The sequence below is a fragment of the Amphibalanus amphitrite genome, unplaced genomic scaffold (genome assembly GCF_019059575.1).
Source record: "Amphibalanus amphitrite isolate SeventyFive unplaced genomic scaffold, NRLGWU_Aamphi_draft 000432F_arrow, whole genome shotgun sequence".
Lineage (NCBI taxonomy): Eukaryota > Metazoa > Arthropoda > Thecostraca > Balanomorpha > Balanidae > Amphibalanus > Amphibalanus amphitrite.
In genome coordinates, this window is record NW_024881926.1 from 448,429 (window position 1) to 463,900 (window position 15,472).

A 15,472-nucleotide genomic window follows, 5' to 3' on the forward strand; every position below is an offset into this window, starting at 1 on the left:
AAGATACATGACCTCGATGGAAAATCTGCTCACCATAGAACTTCGCATCAATAAAACTATCACGTCATGTTTCTATGTATTTCGTATGCTATCCTTGCATAAAACGCAGACACATACTCGGAAAGGCGGTGCGCCGCGCTGACAAGTGCATGCCTTCTTCACGCACCGAGATCTGACTACCGGAAGCAGCGCGACTCCCTCCCACCTCCCAAAGTCCCCGCGGCGCCCGGCGGGCCGCTGCTCGCTCGGCACAGAACTAGCGACACACTACAACAGCAGGCAGCCGGACACCATCGCATCGTCAGGTCAGGTCAGGTCGGATCAAACGCTCGCGGAGTCGGTCGATCGCTGATGCTCGAACAACCACGCATCTGAGCTCGAACGGATGAAACTGGGTCATCTGAGCTCCCAGACGCGGGGCCACCCCGAGAACGGCCTCGCGACAACACACAGCGGCAGCGATCGAAGAAAAACGGCTAGCGACGCGGCCCGGCCACACATATGCGCCGAGCGCGTGGTGACGTGCTAAGAACCGCTCCGTTAACCGGTCACGACTATCTAAACTACACAATGATTTACATCCGATGTAACAGGGAATCGACGGTGAAAACGGGCACCGGCACCATCCCCGGTGCGCGGCCAGTCGCCCACGTGAGAAACGGCATCGAGATGATGAGAAACATGCAACTTCTGCTCAGTGTGGCCTGTCCCCCCCCCCCCCCCCGACAAGTTAAACGTCACTTCACCCCACGGTAATGTTATAACCTCCACGGCACTGTGCCTCGCACACGTCACCCACGTATTGTCCAAATCTCTTCGCTGCATGTCGCGGAAACGCACGTGACTCAGTTCACGTGCATCGCTGGCGTAACGCGCCGCCGTGTGTTCGTATTCCGCACTCAGTTCGCCGGTGACTGTTCAAGTCACTGTTCAAGTCACCCCGCCAGAGCCACGACTGTCTGTCTCCTCGGCCTCTCCAAAGCCGACATTGACCTCACTGTCCAGTGTCCACCCATCACGTGTAGCGCGGCCGGTCCGGCCCGGTCGCTCCGTGACGGGAGTTTGTACTGGGCGCTGCCGCCGAGCGGGCTCCGGCTGAGCGTGGCTTACAGCTGCACAGAGCTGAACTTGGGCCCCTGGGTGAGGATCAGGTCGGCGTAGGACGACTCCTGCTCCAGTTCCAGCACCCGTAGCTTCTTCAGCACCAGCGTCGTGTAGAACTTCTGCGCCACCTGTTGACAGACGGACAAACAGAGCGGTCAGCCACCGGCTCACTCGGTTGTCGGAACAGCTCGGAGAACGCGACAGGCCAGTGGGAGGCCATTGGTGAACAAAATGTAATTATAACCCAGTAACCTGAGAGGTTTTCATAACGCTCAATATTTCACTGGATGTTTGAGCAGTCTAATGCGACTGTCAAAAAACTGTACGTGAGATACGACACAAATATTACGGTGTGACAAAGAACCATTAGTCTGACAGCGAGCGTTTAGCAGGCTGCTGACGTTTGCGTTTGTAACGCCAAAAAGATGCATGAAATGAACAAGAAAACAAGTAAAAACATAACACACAAGAGACGAAAACGGGCAAACTTCGCATCTACTTCGCGGCTGCTAGACTTTCGCGGAACGCCGCTAACCAGTCTAATAGCATGACCAACATCATTTCCATTTTCTGTCGTGGCAACGCTTTTCGTTCAAGCCCCCGCGGGCCCAAACGAGAATCTCTCCTCGTACATCACATCCGTAGCGGCGATTTGTTCGTGGCTGGAATATATAATCACGGCCATCCAGGGCTGGCCGGGGGCAGATATAGTATGGGGACAATCGCGCCGGGACGGAGCTGGAAATCTCCGCCGAGCGGCAAATCGGCCGGCAGTGGTCCAGCTGTCCATATTTTGGCAATCTCCGGCTGGTGCAGGGCCCGGCTGACGAGCCTCATCACTCACAATGGTCCCAAATGAAACCATTGAAGATATGGAACTCCCGCAACCCAAAGCTTCACTACAAGCTGCGGACTGTAAAATGTCTGAAGCAGCCGCGACCATCTCATTAAGGAAGATTTACGTAGAGCACAAACTCATTACAGTCAGTGGCATGATCCATGAAGCTAGTAAGAAAAGATATTTGCAAGTTCTAGCAAAAGCTGATATGGATATGTTTGGTTATAGTCTGCGGTTGTTATGGGCGAGATGGTCGCATCTGATAGGGCATTTTGGTGGTATCGAGCCACGCGGTCTGGGTATGTCCCCCTAGAGAAGTAGCTCAGGTTGGGATTTTCAATAGAAAATCACAATTCTAGAGAATAGTGATTGTCTTAATTGAAAAGTCCCAACCTTCGGATAGAGGGAAATAGGTGTCCAGCAGACCGCTGATTCCGTTGATTATTTCAGCGCTGCTCGTTAGCCATTTCAGAGCGAACTGCGAACGTAACACTTAATTTGACGATTTGCTCCAGTTCGGTACATAATGATGGGAGCAATCTGACGATGGCAGTCAAATGATGAATACTTTCAGCCTTTTAATGAAAACGAAGAGATTTAATTTGCAGGACGCCCGACTTAGCATCGCCGCAGAGCCGACGAAGAGACTTGCTGCTCGCGTATGTAGAAGATGTCGTAAGAAGCGTTGGGTAAATCATTGGAAATATCTGTAATTATACTGTCCCATTTCCTTCGCCTAGTGCCATCAATCAATACCACAGGCACTGCCTAATATCTGACCTGTTTTCTGTTGTTGCGGCGGCAGAGGTCACTGAAGACCAGCCTGTCGCTGGTCTCAAACTTGGACTTCATGATGCGGTGCATGACGGCGGCTCGCTTGTTGTTGACGCGGTCCTCGTACTGTTCGTACGTCTCGCCCTCCTGCTGGCCGTCATCCGGCTGTGGAGAGGGACAGGTGTTAGTCGTGGGGGCAACGAGGTAACGGGTGCAGAACGGGTGCAGTGGATGGGCTGCTTCAGACACACTTTGTGACTTTAGGGCAAAACTGTAAGCTGGCGTTAAAGCAAAAGTAATCGTTTTTTTAGGACAGAGCCGTCAGTCAGCGTTTGAACCGTAAATAAAGTAATAATCAGACATCCGATTGCGAATGAATTCAAACTCAGCTGTAACAACGTTAGCACAAACATAGCCCAGGCAATGACAATAATTGTGTGTATGAAAGAGCATACGAACTCAAACTTGGTCAAACGATTCGAGCTGTAACGGCAACAGTTTTGGCCTAATAAATTATCAGACACCAAAAATAGTCCCAGGAAAATCACAAACCCCTGAGACCATCGTCTGCCACCAGACTGATGCCCCATAGCCAGGTTACCTCGCCACTGCGCGTGCCCCGACTGACCTGTACGGAGGCCTGCTCCTGCAGCTCCTCCTCCCAGGGAGTGGCCGGCCCGTTGCTGTAGACGCTGAGCGGGCCGCGGTCGGACACGGCGCCCGGCGTCACCGGCGGAGCGATGTTCTCGTCGTAGCCCATGTTGGCCAGGTGGCCGGACGGCTCCTGTTGGTCGTAGCCCATGTTCTCCATGCGCGGGATGGGCGGCGGCTGTTCGGTGATGGGCGGCTCGACGGCCGCCTGCGCCGTCATCACGCTCTCGGGCTGCTCGGCCGGCACGGGTGCCGGGGTGGCCGCCGCAGTCAGTGCCACGGCCGGTGGCTCGGGCGCCGCCTCCTCCGGCGCCGGCGGCGGCGGGGGCGGCTCCGCTGCCGCCGCCGCTGCCTCCGCGGCCGCCTGAGCTGCTGCCGCCGCAGCCTGCGCCTCCGCCGCCGCCGCCTCAGCGGCCGCCTGCTGCTGCTGCTGGAGCTGCTGCTGGTGCTGGAGCTGCTCGTGCTCCATCGCTGCCATCTCTTCCTCCGGCTCCGGCTCGCGCTTCCTCTTGCCCTGGCGTCCGCGGGTGGCGGCGCCGCGCGCCGGCGCCTGCCGCTCGGGCTGCGGTTCCTCCTCGTCGGGCGCGCCGGCCGCCTCGTCACCGTCCTCGTCCGCCACGGGGCGCGACGTCAGGTGTCTCATGTACATCCGGCTGAGTCCCGAGGCCGGGATGGTGCGGCCCGGCAGCGCGAACAGCTTCTCCACGCCGCCCGTCTCCTTCCAGTGCATGAGCCGCTTGGTGGGCGGCGCCAGGTCCAGCGAGGTGACGATGTCGGCCGTGTCAGACAGCTGCGTCTTCATCTCCTCGCCAGAGATGTTCTTCACCTCGTCCACGATCAGCTTCCGCTTCCGCTTACTGCGGGTCACACCGGCTGGAAGGAAAGAACAGTGTTAGAACGCACTTCATAACATAACAATCCATCGACTGACATTGCAATGACAATGCATTTAGAATGAAATTTCAACAACAATGAAATTTAGTTACTTAGGGAATAAGAATAAGGATTTGCACGACCGTCCGACTAATTAGTCACATCACGCCGTATTCTTTAACAGCTCGATCACAACAAGCAATGGCCCTAACAAAATATATTTATCGCCCTAAGCATCACGCTGCGCCGTCGACAAGATGTGACATTTGAAGGTTTGGCACCTCTGAACCACCGCCGTGTCCACGCTCCCCGACCCACGGCGAGTCCCTCACCTCTAATGGCACTGGTGTACACTGCTGGCAGAAGGCCCGAGTACCCTCTAAGCCACTGTCTCCCCACCCTTCTTCCTATTATGACCGGTCGCCTCTCACCTCTGATGGCACTGGCGTCCACGGGCGGCAGAAGGCCCCACTCTGCCCCCACCCCTCCCCCTATGACCAGTCGCTGGTCGTCGGTCGCGTCTGTCTCTCACCTCTGATGGCGCTGGCGTCCACGGGCGGCGGATGGCTACCAGCTCCTGACCACTACCTAGCTGCCCCTCCCGGCTCCCCCTATCTACGAGTATGGCCAGTCGTTGGTCAGTGGTTACTCAGGTCGGCGTCTCTCACCTCTGATGGCGCTGGCGTCCACGGGCGGCAGCGCGAACGTCTCCTCCTCGTTCTGCAGCAGCGTGGTCTGGTCGTGCGCCGGCGGCTCCATCTCCGGCTCGGCCGGCGCCGGCGGCGGCGGCGGCGGCTCGACGGGAGCGTCCGGCCCGGCCGCCGGCTCGGTCAGTGGCGCCGCGGTGACGGCGGTCTCTGCGGGCGGCGCGGCGGCGGCCGCCGGGGAGGCCGGCCGCGAGTCGTCTGAACTGTGACCACCGCCCATCGGACTGGCGTCCATGTGGTGGTCGAAGTCGTCGTCAGAGTGGTGGTCGTCGAGCGCCGGAGGTGCCGGGGAGTCGGCCGGCGGCGGCGGCGCCGGCGGAGCGCTGGCCATCGGAGGGTCGTCGAACAGGCCACCGTCGAAGAGGCCGCCCGCTGCCGGAGGCGGGAGTGTCTCAGAGGAGCTGCGGGTACTATAGCATGGTTCGACGGCAAAATGGTGTTGAAACCAGTTAAGAAGAGCAGCCATGTGGAAAGGCAAAAACAAGTAAAACAAATTATTTACGTTTCAGCATGTTCTTTTGTACTTCATGCCCGCCTTTCCCTGCCAAATCAACCTTAAGCTCCGAACGGTGACATCCTGCCCAAGTATCGCTCACCCCTTTTAGGTAAGTACTAAGTCTCAAAGCCCTAATCATGATAGTATGATCGAGTTCCCATCCCATCCCCCTGGTCGCCTACACATGATGTCCTGTTCCCATCCCCATCACCTACCCATGATGTCCTGGCCGAGGTTGCCCCCGAAGCCGTCATCCCGGATGGGTGCGTCCAGCTCGAGGGCCGCCGGGGTCTGTTTGGAGGTGGACTGCTGGCTGGTCTCGCCGGGCGCCGGCGCCGCCTCCGGCTTGGGCGCGTTGCTGCCGTCAAACAGCAGGTTCTGCCGACAGAGGGTGCATCGTAAATGAACGTAATGGGGAGGTGTTGAATAAATTACAGACGAGGTGAAGTAGAAAAGCCGATCAGAATGTCGCTCAAAGGCTAAACAGTTCGTACGATTAACAAAACCGCGTCAACCATTGGTGACAGGCGGGAAACACATATTGTTGAATGCGTTGATCCGTGAAAAGAAGAGAAATCAGACATCCACAAACAAACGACCGTGGTACATGTACCCAAGTCTCTGCGAACATCAAAACAGGCCTAGGATACCTATTCAGTGAACACATTAATAAAACAACATGATTGGGATAACATCCATCGAATCTTGATTCATATAGCTCTACAGAATTCCTCTAAAGTACCGTAAACTGGGGTGGCTTTGAACTTCCAGGTGACTTTTAACGCCGTTCACTTCTTAGAGGGAATCACAAATATCTTAAAAATGTGAATTATAAATGCAGCCATGTTTTTTTACAGATAAGAATGCACATTTTTTGAAAATGTACATGACATATTGGAAGATTTGTACCTTAGTACATAGGAGTAAAAAATCAAGAACTAAATCAATGTTTTTAGCTTTTTGAGATATACCCGTAAACTTCCATATGTCATGGACTAGTCATTATGGTCATGGAACGGAATGACATATTTTTGCCATCCTCGATGGTTGGCTTATATTGCCCCATCAATTTTTTTTAGCTTGCTTGAGCATGGCCAGTGCTGTGAAGGGATTTGTAAAAGCATGACATTTTTGGAACTTCGCTGGGGTGACTTTGAACGTGTTCAATGTAGCCCCGGTGACATGCATGCCTGACTTGTTGTTCAAAAGACTTGTTGTTCAAAGTAACACTACCAAAATACACTGCATACATTTTGCGCTACAAACTTGTGCCATATCTCGGCTCCAGTCACCTGGCGTCCTCTATCTTAGGGTTGCCGCAGTTGCTGGTACCTCCGGCAGTTGCTGGTACATTCTACCTGGTCAGGTTCGTGACAAAGGCAAAATATGGGTGCAAGATGTATATAGCAATGTTTGTGAGCACTGACGATGGCGTAGAAATGGATTTCATGAGGAAATCCTCAGGAGGCAGCTTCTTTTGGCCAGAGAATCAAGATAGGGGTGTAACAGAGATCGACCAGCTGGTGTGCAAGCTAAGCCAGCCTGACATGGACAGGAGGGGCAGGCTCCACTTCAAGAGTGAGGAACTCTCACCATACAAACTGATGCTGGGGTAAACTCATGACTGACGTGTTCTGACGCTAGCAGGTGTACCTAGTGTTAAGTGTTAGTATTAAGGTGTTAAGTCGGGTGTCAAGTGTTAACTGTGTCCAAGGATACTCTGTACTCAGGTGTTCTCAGGTGTATTTCATGCACAGACCTAGTCGAGTGCATGCATTACACTTGAGTTGAGTTGAATCGAGTGATTTCATATCTTGTGAGTGTTGCTCCACAGTGCCTATGCAAGTGTTAAAGGTAGACTGCCACCTTTTTTTCCACAAAACGGTTTTCACTAGAGCTGAGCCACCTATGTCCCAGACCGAAGTCGGTTTTCCGAAATTCGAACCCGTTTGCGAGAAATCGGAGACCAAAGTTCAGTTTGATGCCATTTTTTTAGTCCAAGAAAACCGACATCTCTACTGTTTATCGATAACTTTGAAACATGAATTTTCTTATCTTTTGGTAAATATATGTTAAAACTTTGATTGTTTCGAGATCAGAGAAGAATTTTGGAGTGTCAAAATAAAAGTTAAACTTATATATTCAGTAGTTCATTTTTTCCAAAAAAAAGTGTGGGAAATGGGGTTTAACATGGGCCAGACCCATTCCAAATGAGCCATGATTTTTAAATGTTTTACGAGCTTAAATGCAAAATAAATTAAACATGGCCAATTTCTTATGAAATCATATATTAGTAAATCATAAAATACCTTACTTTTTCAAATAAAATGTAATAATCTTATGACTTTGAAGTCTAGTGATGTGTAAACATTGTCGCTAGACATTAACCGATTGATAAATGTATGATAATCGACAATTTTCTTCGCGATTTACGTGATGATACTTTGTCAGGTGAATTCTAAAATTTTGTTTTGTCCAGGGAATAAATCATAGGCCGATCTGAGAAAACTTTTTGAAGGTGGCAGTCTTCCTTTAAGGTGAGTAAGTAAGGTGTTTTCCATGAAAGATGCTTCTTTTTACTCACTGTGTGTGTGCTAATTTCTGTGAATATGGTGTTTGATTCATCAGCAGAGGCTGTTACAAGAAGTTGTGTTTTTTGCTTGATGAGCTCGCCTTGTTTTGACTACTACCCCAAGAAGGACTTTTGCAGGTATCAATTGTTTTTTGCCTCTTTTTTAAAAAGCATCAGGGTGTTGAAAGCCACCCCAACCGGCACGAGGAATTGCACACCTAATGAGATAAATGATGAAAAACACTGTTCCAAAGTCACCCCATTGCGTGGTGACTTTGAACACCATATATTTTTTTAAATAGGAAAATGGCTATACCTAATTTTTTGTTGACACCATGGATGGATAAGGCCAGACTCAGCCCACAACATGTCCATGTTTCACATTTCTATCTACAGTAGTTTTCAAGATATTCACCGATAAGTCTCAAAACTGTCCAAAGTCTTAATACGTTTTACGACTAAAAAGACACTTATTTACAACACACACTTTTCACATCATAGCTGATAGCACACATATGCTCAAACTCTTCCCTCCAACGTCAAACCCGCCCTACCCCTGGGCCGGACCAGAGCGCCCCGACTCACCGTGTTCTCCAGAGTGGGCTCGAGCGAGTTGGCGTCTCGCATCAGCTCGACGGGCGGCTCGGCGTCGAAGCCCATGTCGCCGAAGCCGTCGTCGCCGGTCACGAGCGAGATGTTACCGTAGTCCTCTCGCATCGTGATCTCCTCCGCCCTGGACTGGTTGAACGAGAACTGCGCCTGGATGTCCACGTCACTGAAAACGCGGAGCAGTTAGGAATAACTATGTGATAACCCGCGAGTTGCTGGGGGGGGGGGGGCGTTAAACGCCCCCACTTTTTTTTCGCCGGGCCATAGCATAAAAACGGCGCGCCAAATTTTGGGTACCTGTAGACAATTGATTGATGTGTGTTGTGACAAAGTTTCAAAAAAAAAAAAATCGGTCGGAAAATTTTTGAGATATCGAGGTTTTAGTGACGTCATGATTTCTGAGTTTTCGACCAAAAACGGCATATGTTCAAAAATCACATAAAATCACAGAATAGACATACAGACATGCCGTAAACGCCATTAGACTGCCAATACCATGAACAATCAAATGGCTATCTTCGATTATTGATTATCGATCCGCATTTCGCAAAATCTTGAACTGAATCTTGGCAATTTCTCGTGACTACTTCACGACCATGATACATGTATTTCTTAAATTAAACTTTTTGAGCCAAACACGAACACATATGACAAAATGAATGTCACCATCGTGTTCTACGCCCCAAATTACCCATAAAACATGTGTCACAGGCTGCGAATATCAGTTTCGATTTTCGGGGATATGTGCCTACCCGGTTGACCTGACCTTGACCCTGGCCTATGCTTGACTGACCCCTACATGGAGCTGACACTCTTGTAGGCCGTATATGATGGATTGTGCACCGTTTGGACAGAGTTTATGACGAGAGGCGCCCATTGCGAAGTCCTGAAGTCCATGCTACTGAAAGCCCGATTTCAGGTGTTTGACCTGACCTTGACCCGACCTGTGACCTCAAAATTCAACTTTAAAGTACTCATCTGAAGCGTCTCGTTGCGTTCTTTCGTTTGCCGCCTCGTGCGTTTCGCTGCGCCTATTGGTTCTCGAGTTATCGGCTGGGGGCGTTTCACGCCCCCCCCCCCCCCAGCAAACGGTGGGTGGCGAAATACCCCAGCAACTGCCGGGATAATAAGCAATAAGGGGAAGGGCAAACAAGCTATTTTATGGAAACGTTTCATCACCCTTGTGACACAACATACCTAGTAAATATACCATGAGTGGAAAGAGTAAGCTAAATGGGAAAATGCTGAAAAAGACTGCTCCCAGTCCCAGAAAGCTTACTTGAGCTCTGGCATGGCCGTGTCGAAGTCGTGGAAGACCTCCGGGAGGGTGATGGCGTTGACGGCCGCCTCTCGTTTCTCCTCCGGCAGGTCCACCATGCCCGGCCGGAAGGCCATTTTGATCTTGACGAATGCTTCATTGCAGTCGGCCAGCAGGTACTTCTCCTTCTTGGAGTAGATGCGCACCACGCCCAACATGAGATGTCCAGTGGTCCGCAGGGCGAGCTTCACCTGGGGGCACGGAGACAGGTGATGATACAGGACTAGTGCAGATACACACAGACAGGCGATGCACTGGTAACAAGATAGGATGTTTGGTTATCAAATATGGGTAAAATGCGAGCTCAGTGTGATAATTTACGAGTATAACTATTACGGGCCAGCGAGATATGAGTCTTTTCAATCTAGCGGGGGAAAATATCAGCATGAGCGGCTCAGCCCGACCCGGCCGGCCTGTGATGCTTTTGAGAGATTTATATCTTTGCAATCGTACATCCGTTTGACGAGCAGTCCCCTCAGATGGCTAACCCCGTCCCTTCTAACCCAATATTGACGACTTTCGATGCATTTAGAAGACCGTCGCGGCACGTGCCACCTGTTAGGTCAGGGGTATTGAAACTGTTCAGCTTACATAGCGCTCTTGCGTTGATTTCTTCTGAACCATACATACGTTTGACAGACTGTCAGTGCTCTCTTGTCCCTCCCCATCCCTCCGTCCTACCCCAATGTCGACAATATTGATGCATTTCGGTGACCATTACGGCGTCGGCATGTGCTACGGACAAATCGAGGACGTCAAAATTGTTCTGCTTACAATGACTCAGTAATGGCTGTGCCGATTGTGCTGAAACTTTACCTAGCCATGAGCGCCAACCAAGCAACGCATTCCTATTTGTTATGGTTGGGGTGATAATGCACATCTGCAGTGCACAAGTGCACTTGCTCTCAAAACTGGTTGGGTTCATTGTGCTAAAAGTATGTATGCTGTTGGACAGAGTGCATGACTCACTATTGTGTTCACTTCTTATTCGTCCAAAAAGTGTTTTTCTGTTATATCAAATATCTAATACATACCTACACAAATGACAAAACCAAGACTTGATTTTCAACAAAATACTACAAGAAGTGGCAAAATATTCTGAAAAACTCCAATTAATTTATCATTATTTTCTTCAGGTGTTCAGGCACCTGAGCAATAAATTGCCAAGTAAAATATCCATAGGTACCTGTTTTCAGAAATATAATGAATGATAAAATGTAAACAGTATAACCTAACTCATGCACCATTGAAAAAGCAAAATGCAACAAGTGCAGCAATCAGACAAACAGCAGTTCATGACACAAACCTTTGGCTGTAGAATACCATCCACAGATTTCTCAATGTTTGTTTCAAACACATTGGCTTTGGTGAGTTTCTTGTCCCAATGGGCCGCCAGCCAAATCCTGGCCAGCGGGCCCTTCTTGTTGAGAACATACTGGGCATAAAACATGGCTCAACCTGAAAAGAAACACAAAATTCAAATGACATTACACTTTATAGCAAACCTTAGCCTCTTTCCTGTTCAAGAGCTCAAAGCTAGTTGAAAAGCTAAATGCATCTAAAAGAGATGTGATTTAAGCCTGGAATATTAAAATATTGGCGACAAATATTCAATCTTAATTTTATATGCACAATACAGCTATTCAATTAGCCATATCTAGTGCAAGATATTGAACTATAGCAGGACTTAAATTAGTCTTCAAGGACATTCAGAGGAACTTAGTTTGGCATTAGTAGATCAGACGTCACACGAAGGTTTTCCAACCAAGGAGAGGCGCTAGGTATAGGTTTGTAGGTTGTAGGGTAGGCTTGTAGGTTTGTAGGTTGTAGGTTTTTAGGTTGTAGATTTGTAGGTTAGGTTAGGTCAGGTTAGGTTAGGTTTATTTAGGTTTTGTTAGAAAGAAGTACCTCCAGGCATAGTGCCTCTCCTTGGTTGGAAAACCTCTGTGTGACGTCTGCTCTACCAATACCCTAAGTTTGTACTATCCCAATTCCCAATTGAGTTTTTAATGACTGGAATCAGATATACTATATAAATTCCATAGAACAGGTGCTCCAAAACACTGAAAATATTAAATACCTATTGTATATCATAAATTATCATCCATTTTGATTTCAGCATTTTTTTAGCTTCATGATATAATATGGTCCCATCATAAGGCTACAACACAGATATATCAAGTACTAACCACTTCTCACTCCTCTTATTGAAATGCACAGCATATTTTTTTGCTTCTAACTCAAGTTTTAGGTGAAAAATATGCCATGTACTCAAATGAGAGGAACGAGAAGCAATTTCCACACGACAGCTGTGTTTCAGCCAGTAAGGTTCACCAGGAGTTTAACAAGTTAATCATCATCATACCACTGATTCAATAGACTGTTTTCTGTTCTAACATATTACAACCCTTAGCAGATTACAACCCTATGCATCTAAGTCATGTCGGCATAAACCACCAACGACTCAAGTCTCAACTACACTAACTAACCAATCTCCTGGACAACATGACTACATGTTTATGATTTAAAACAGTAATGCTTCACCAGCACATACCTTTCTATGGATTGTCCAAATTCAAATTGAAATGAGATAAATACTTCAGTTATCACTTCACTTGTCAGACCGAGACTTAGGTCATTTTGAATAGGTACTTCAACCTCAGTAGGCGGAACTATGGTCATGAGTACCCAAATATAGGAACGTTCCCATTTTTGGGAACGGAGTTCCCAAATATGGGAACGGGCGTTCCCATTTATGAGAACGGAAGGCAATTTTTCGGCCGTTCGCCCACTAAAACTCATAAGTGCATCACGTGTCAAAAAAGTGCACGCTGATTTAAGTATCTACTAAATCTCCATAAAGTTATCTTTAATCTGACCGTGGAACAAGGAAATTGACCGTAGAATGATATTTTTAATGATTTTTTAAAAATGACGGAATGGTGGAAATATGGGTTATACGACATTTAACATGCAATTTTAAGGAAAATGAAGCATTTTTTAGTTTGAGGTAAAGTATAATAATTTTTGCCTGGTTATGAACTTTCATACTGTCGACACCAGATGCTGATAAATGCAAGCGAAGACGCGGACGGTCCCGAGGTAATATTGTTGACTTTTGGTGTCGGGGCGGACGACCGCGTGGAACGTGAGTGAATTTACCGAACTACTGTTGTAAACTCAGTTTAAGCGGTTGAAAATTATTCAGCTGTATTTTATTAACCCTGAAAGACATATTTTATTTGGATGCTAGCTGTTTAGCGTTGCTTTTAAGGAGCGTCATGAGCGTGGTTTTTGCCTTCGGTATTTTTAAGCACGATCGTTTTGGGGGAATTTCTTTTATGCAGGTCGCCCTGTGTGGCTTATTTATAATTTTCATGCTGATTTTGATCATTTCTCGTGCCCATCCTACCAGGCTTTTTGCCACTTGCACTCATTAAGAAAGGAAAAAAGTAGATTTATATTGGGACTAGGTGTTTTGAGAGTGAAACATTTCAGCGTTCCCATTTTTGGATACTTACTTGTGCTCGTCAACTATCGGTGATAAATAGACAGGTGCTTGACATGTCTCCACCCTCGGCGCGGACGGTGGATATAGGCATGGAAGACGTTGTTGAACATCGCTGAGCGTTGTGAATTACGTAATCCTGCAGAGGGGGGCGTGCCCGCTGCGAGATCGACGGGAATAAAAGCGCAGAAGACCGGGCGAAACATGCGACGGTCTAGCCGGAAAGGTCATCTGATGATTGTTGCGTTAACAATAATTTGCGGCGTTGGACGTGATGCTTGTTAATGAAAAGAGACCCTGAAAGGCGTCGGTGAAATCGTTCCCAATTTTGGGTACGCCGTTCCCATAATAGGGAACGCTTGCAGCGCCAGTGTACGAGAGCGTTCCCAAATTTGGGCTCGCGGCCCGGATGATGGACTGCTTTAGAAATAGGGGAACGATTAGAAACTACGATGGGCCTTACAATATCAAACTCTTTCCCAACAATATTGAGACAAATATCAGGCGGTTCACGATCGTTTTATATTTTTTGGACGTCATTTAACGGTTCTTTTTCTTGTTTTAAATAATGCCTACATGGCGTTCCCATATTTGGGTTTATCGTTCCCAAACATGGGAACGAAAATGCGTTCCCGAAAATGGGTACGCTTGACCATAGTTCCGCCTACTGACCTGTCAAAAGGTAATCTGCATTTTGCAATTAGCAGCAAATGCGGTGATTGTGGCACTTCTTCCTGAAAGATTAGTGGAGCGCCACGGCTGAGCCCAAGGCAAATATCAAATAATTGATCCAAAACAAGCTCTATATTCGCAAAACACACTCGCACAGACGTTCTCAAACAATAAACAGTAGTTTCGACAAATCTGACGCAGAGACGCCAAATAATAACGGCGCAAGTAGGGATACCAGATTTGGAACTAGACTAATTCCAAAAACTTAAAAGCCAACCTTTTTCTATTTTCCCTTATGATTTGCTTTCAACAAAATTTAACTTTTAATCTCTTTTTCTGTTTCATTTAACTGTTTTATTTTCAAAGCAAAATTTTCGCATTAAAATAATTAGCTTCTCATAAAAAGCTAGTAGATAATTTTTCCCGCGCGTTTTGGGTAGTATATTATGCATTATGCAAATACTGTGGCTTAGTGCCCTGATTATGGCATTTTACCCCGCGTTCGATGTCTCTCGGACGGCGAAGATTCTACGCCGTCCGGCCAATCACGTTCTATAACCGCAGCCGAGCCCCCGCTGACCTTGGACGGGATTGGCCGGACGACGTAGAATCTTCGTCGTCCGAGAGACATCGAACGCGGGGTTAAATTAGTTTGGTACCTTAGCATATTTTAGCAAAACTGAGCTAATGCATGATCCCACGGCACTTAGCACTAGCAGCGCCAACCGCGAGCGTTATAAATACGTATGCGGTTTTAGCTGTTTCGGTCCGTCCTCGGTCCTCGCCACCCTTAGGATTAACCTGGTGGGGTCTGTTTATAACGCGACCTGATGGGGGGGGGGCTATTTTTGCCCCCCCCCCCGTATCTCCGAAACTACTGGACGTATCCGCAAAATTCAAACGGCGTTCGAAAGCCCAGGGCTGGTAAAAAGCGCCGATTCGCTGATAATATCTATATCGGAGCCAGAACAATAGCTGTACAAGCTATTTAGGGAGCCAGAAATAAGCGTTTCAACGCAAGTATGCATGTGCAGGATAACTGTTAAGTTTTGTTTAATATTTTCATTTTATTTCTACGACAAACCTTTAAATACAAGATGCCTGAGCACAAATATATCCTATGGCAGCCATTCTATAACTCAGGAACTACTGGGCCGATCGTGACGAAAACACCACCAGTCGATTCAGCGTATGCGATTTCATCAGCCGTTTCGAATATGGTGACCTCAGGTGACCTCGGTGACCTTGGGAGGTCACATGACCAATGTGGCCTATGGCAGCCATTCTATAACTCAGGAACTACTGGGCCGATCGTGACGAAAACACCACCAGTCGATTCAGCGTATGCGG

General features: G+C 48.3%; 1 protein-coding gene across 2 annotated transcripts; it reads right to left on the reverse strand.

The window, feature by feature from the left end:
• Positions 1–64: 64 nt before the first annotated feature.
• On the reverse strand, positions 65–14,285 carry LOC122391333 (double-strand-break repair protein rad21 homolog). Of its 2 annotated transcripts, XM_043385135.1 has the most exons (10): positions 14,123–14,285; positions 12,497–12,600; positions 11,249–11,400; positions 9,904–10,133; positions 8,601–8,790; positions 5,659–5,821; positions 4,909–5,319; positions 3,345–4,240; positions 2,723–2,881; positions 65–1,232 (listed from the first exon to the last, which is right to left on the reverse strand). In XM_043385135.1, exons 3-10 carry the CDS (start codon positions 11,390–11,392, stop codon positions 1,107–1,109), a joined length of 2,319 nt encoding a protein of 772 aa, XP_043241070.1. In that variant the 5' UTR covers positions 11,393–11,400; positions 12,497–12,600; positions 14,123–14,285; the 3' UTR covers positions 65–1,106. The 2 variants fall into 2 exon arrangements, with proteins under 2 accessions (XP_043241070.1, XP_043241071.1); XM_043385136.1 differs by lacking the exons at positions 12,497–12,600; positions 14,123–14,285 and adding an exon at positions 13,464–13,542.
• Positions 14,286–15,472: the final 1,187 nt, after the last annotated feature.

Excerpts from the sequence above, each read along its gene's own strand:
- LOC122391333 (XM_043385135.1), bottom strand. The coding sequence starts at position 11,392 with ATGTTTTATGCCCAGTATGTTCTCAACAAGAAGGGCCCGCTGGCCAGG. Across the intron at positions 5,320-5,658 it reads CCTCGGCCAGGACATCATGG|CGGGCGGCCTCTTCGACGGT; the intron begins GTAGGTGATGGG and ends CGCCTCCGGCAG. Across the intron at positions 4,241-4,908 it reads GGACGCCAGCGCCATCAGAG|CCGGTGTGACCCGCAGTAAG; the intron begins GTGAGAGACGCC and ends CTTTCCTTCCAG.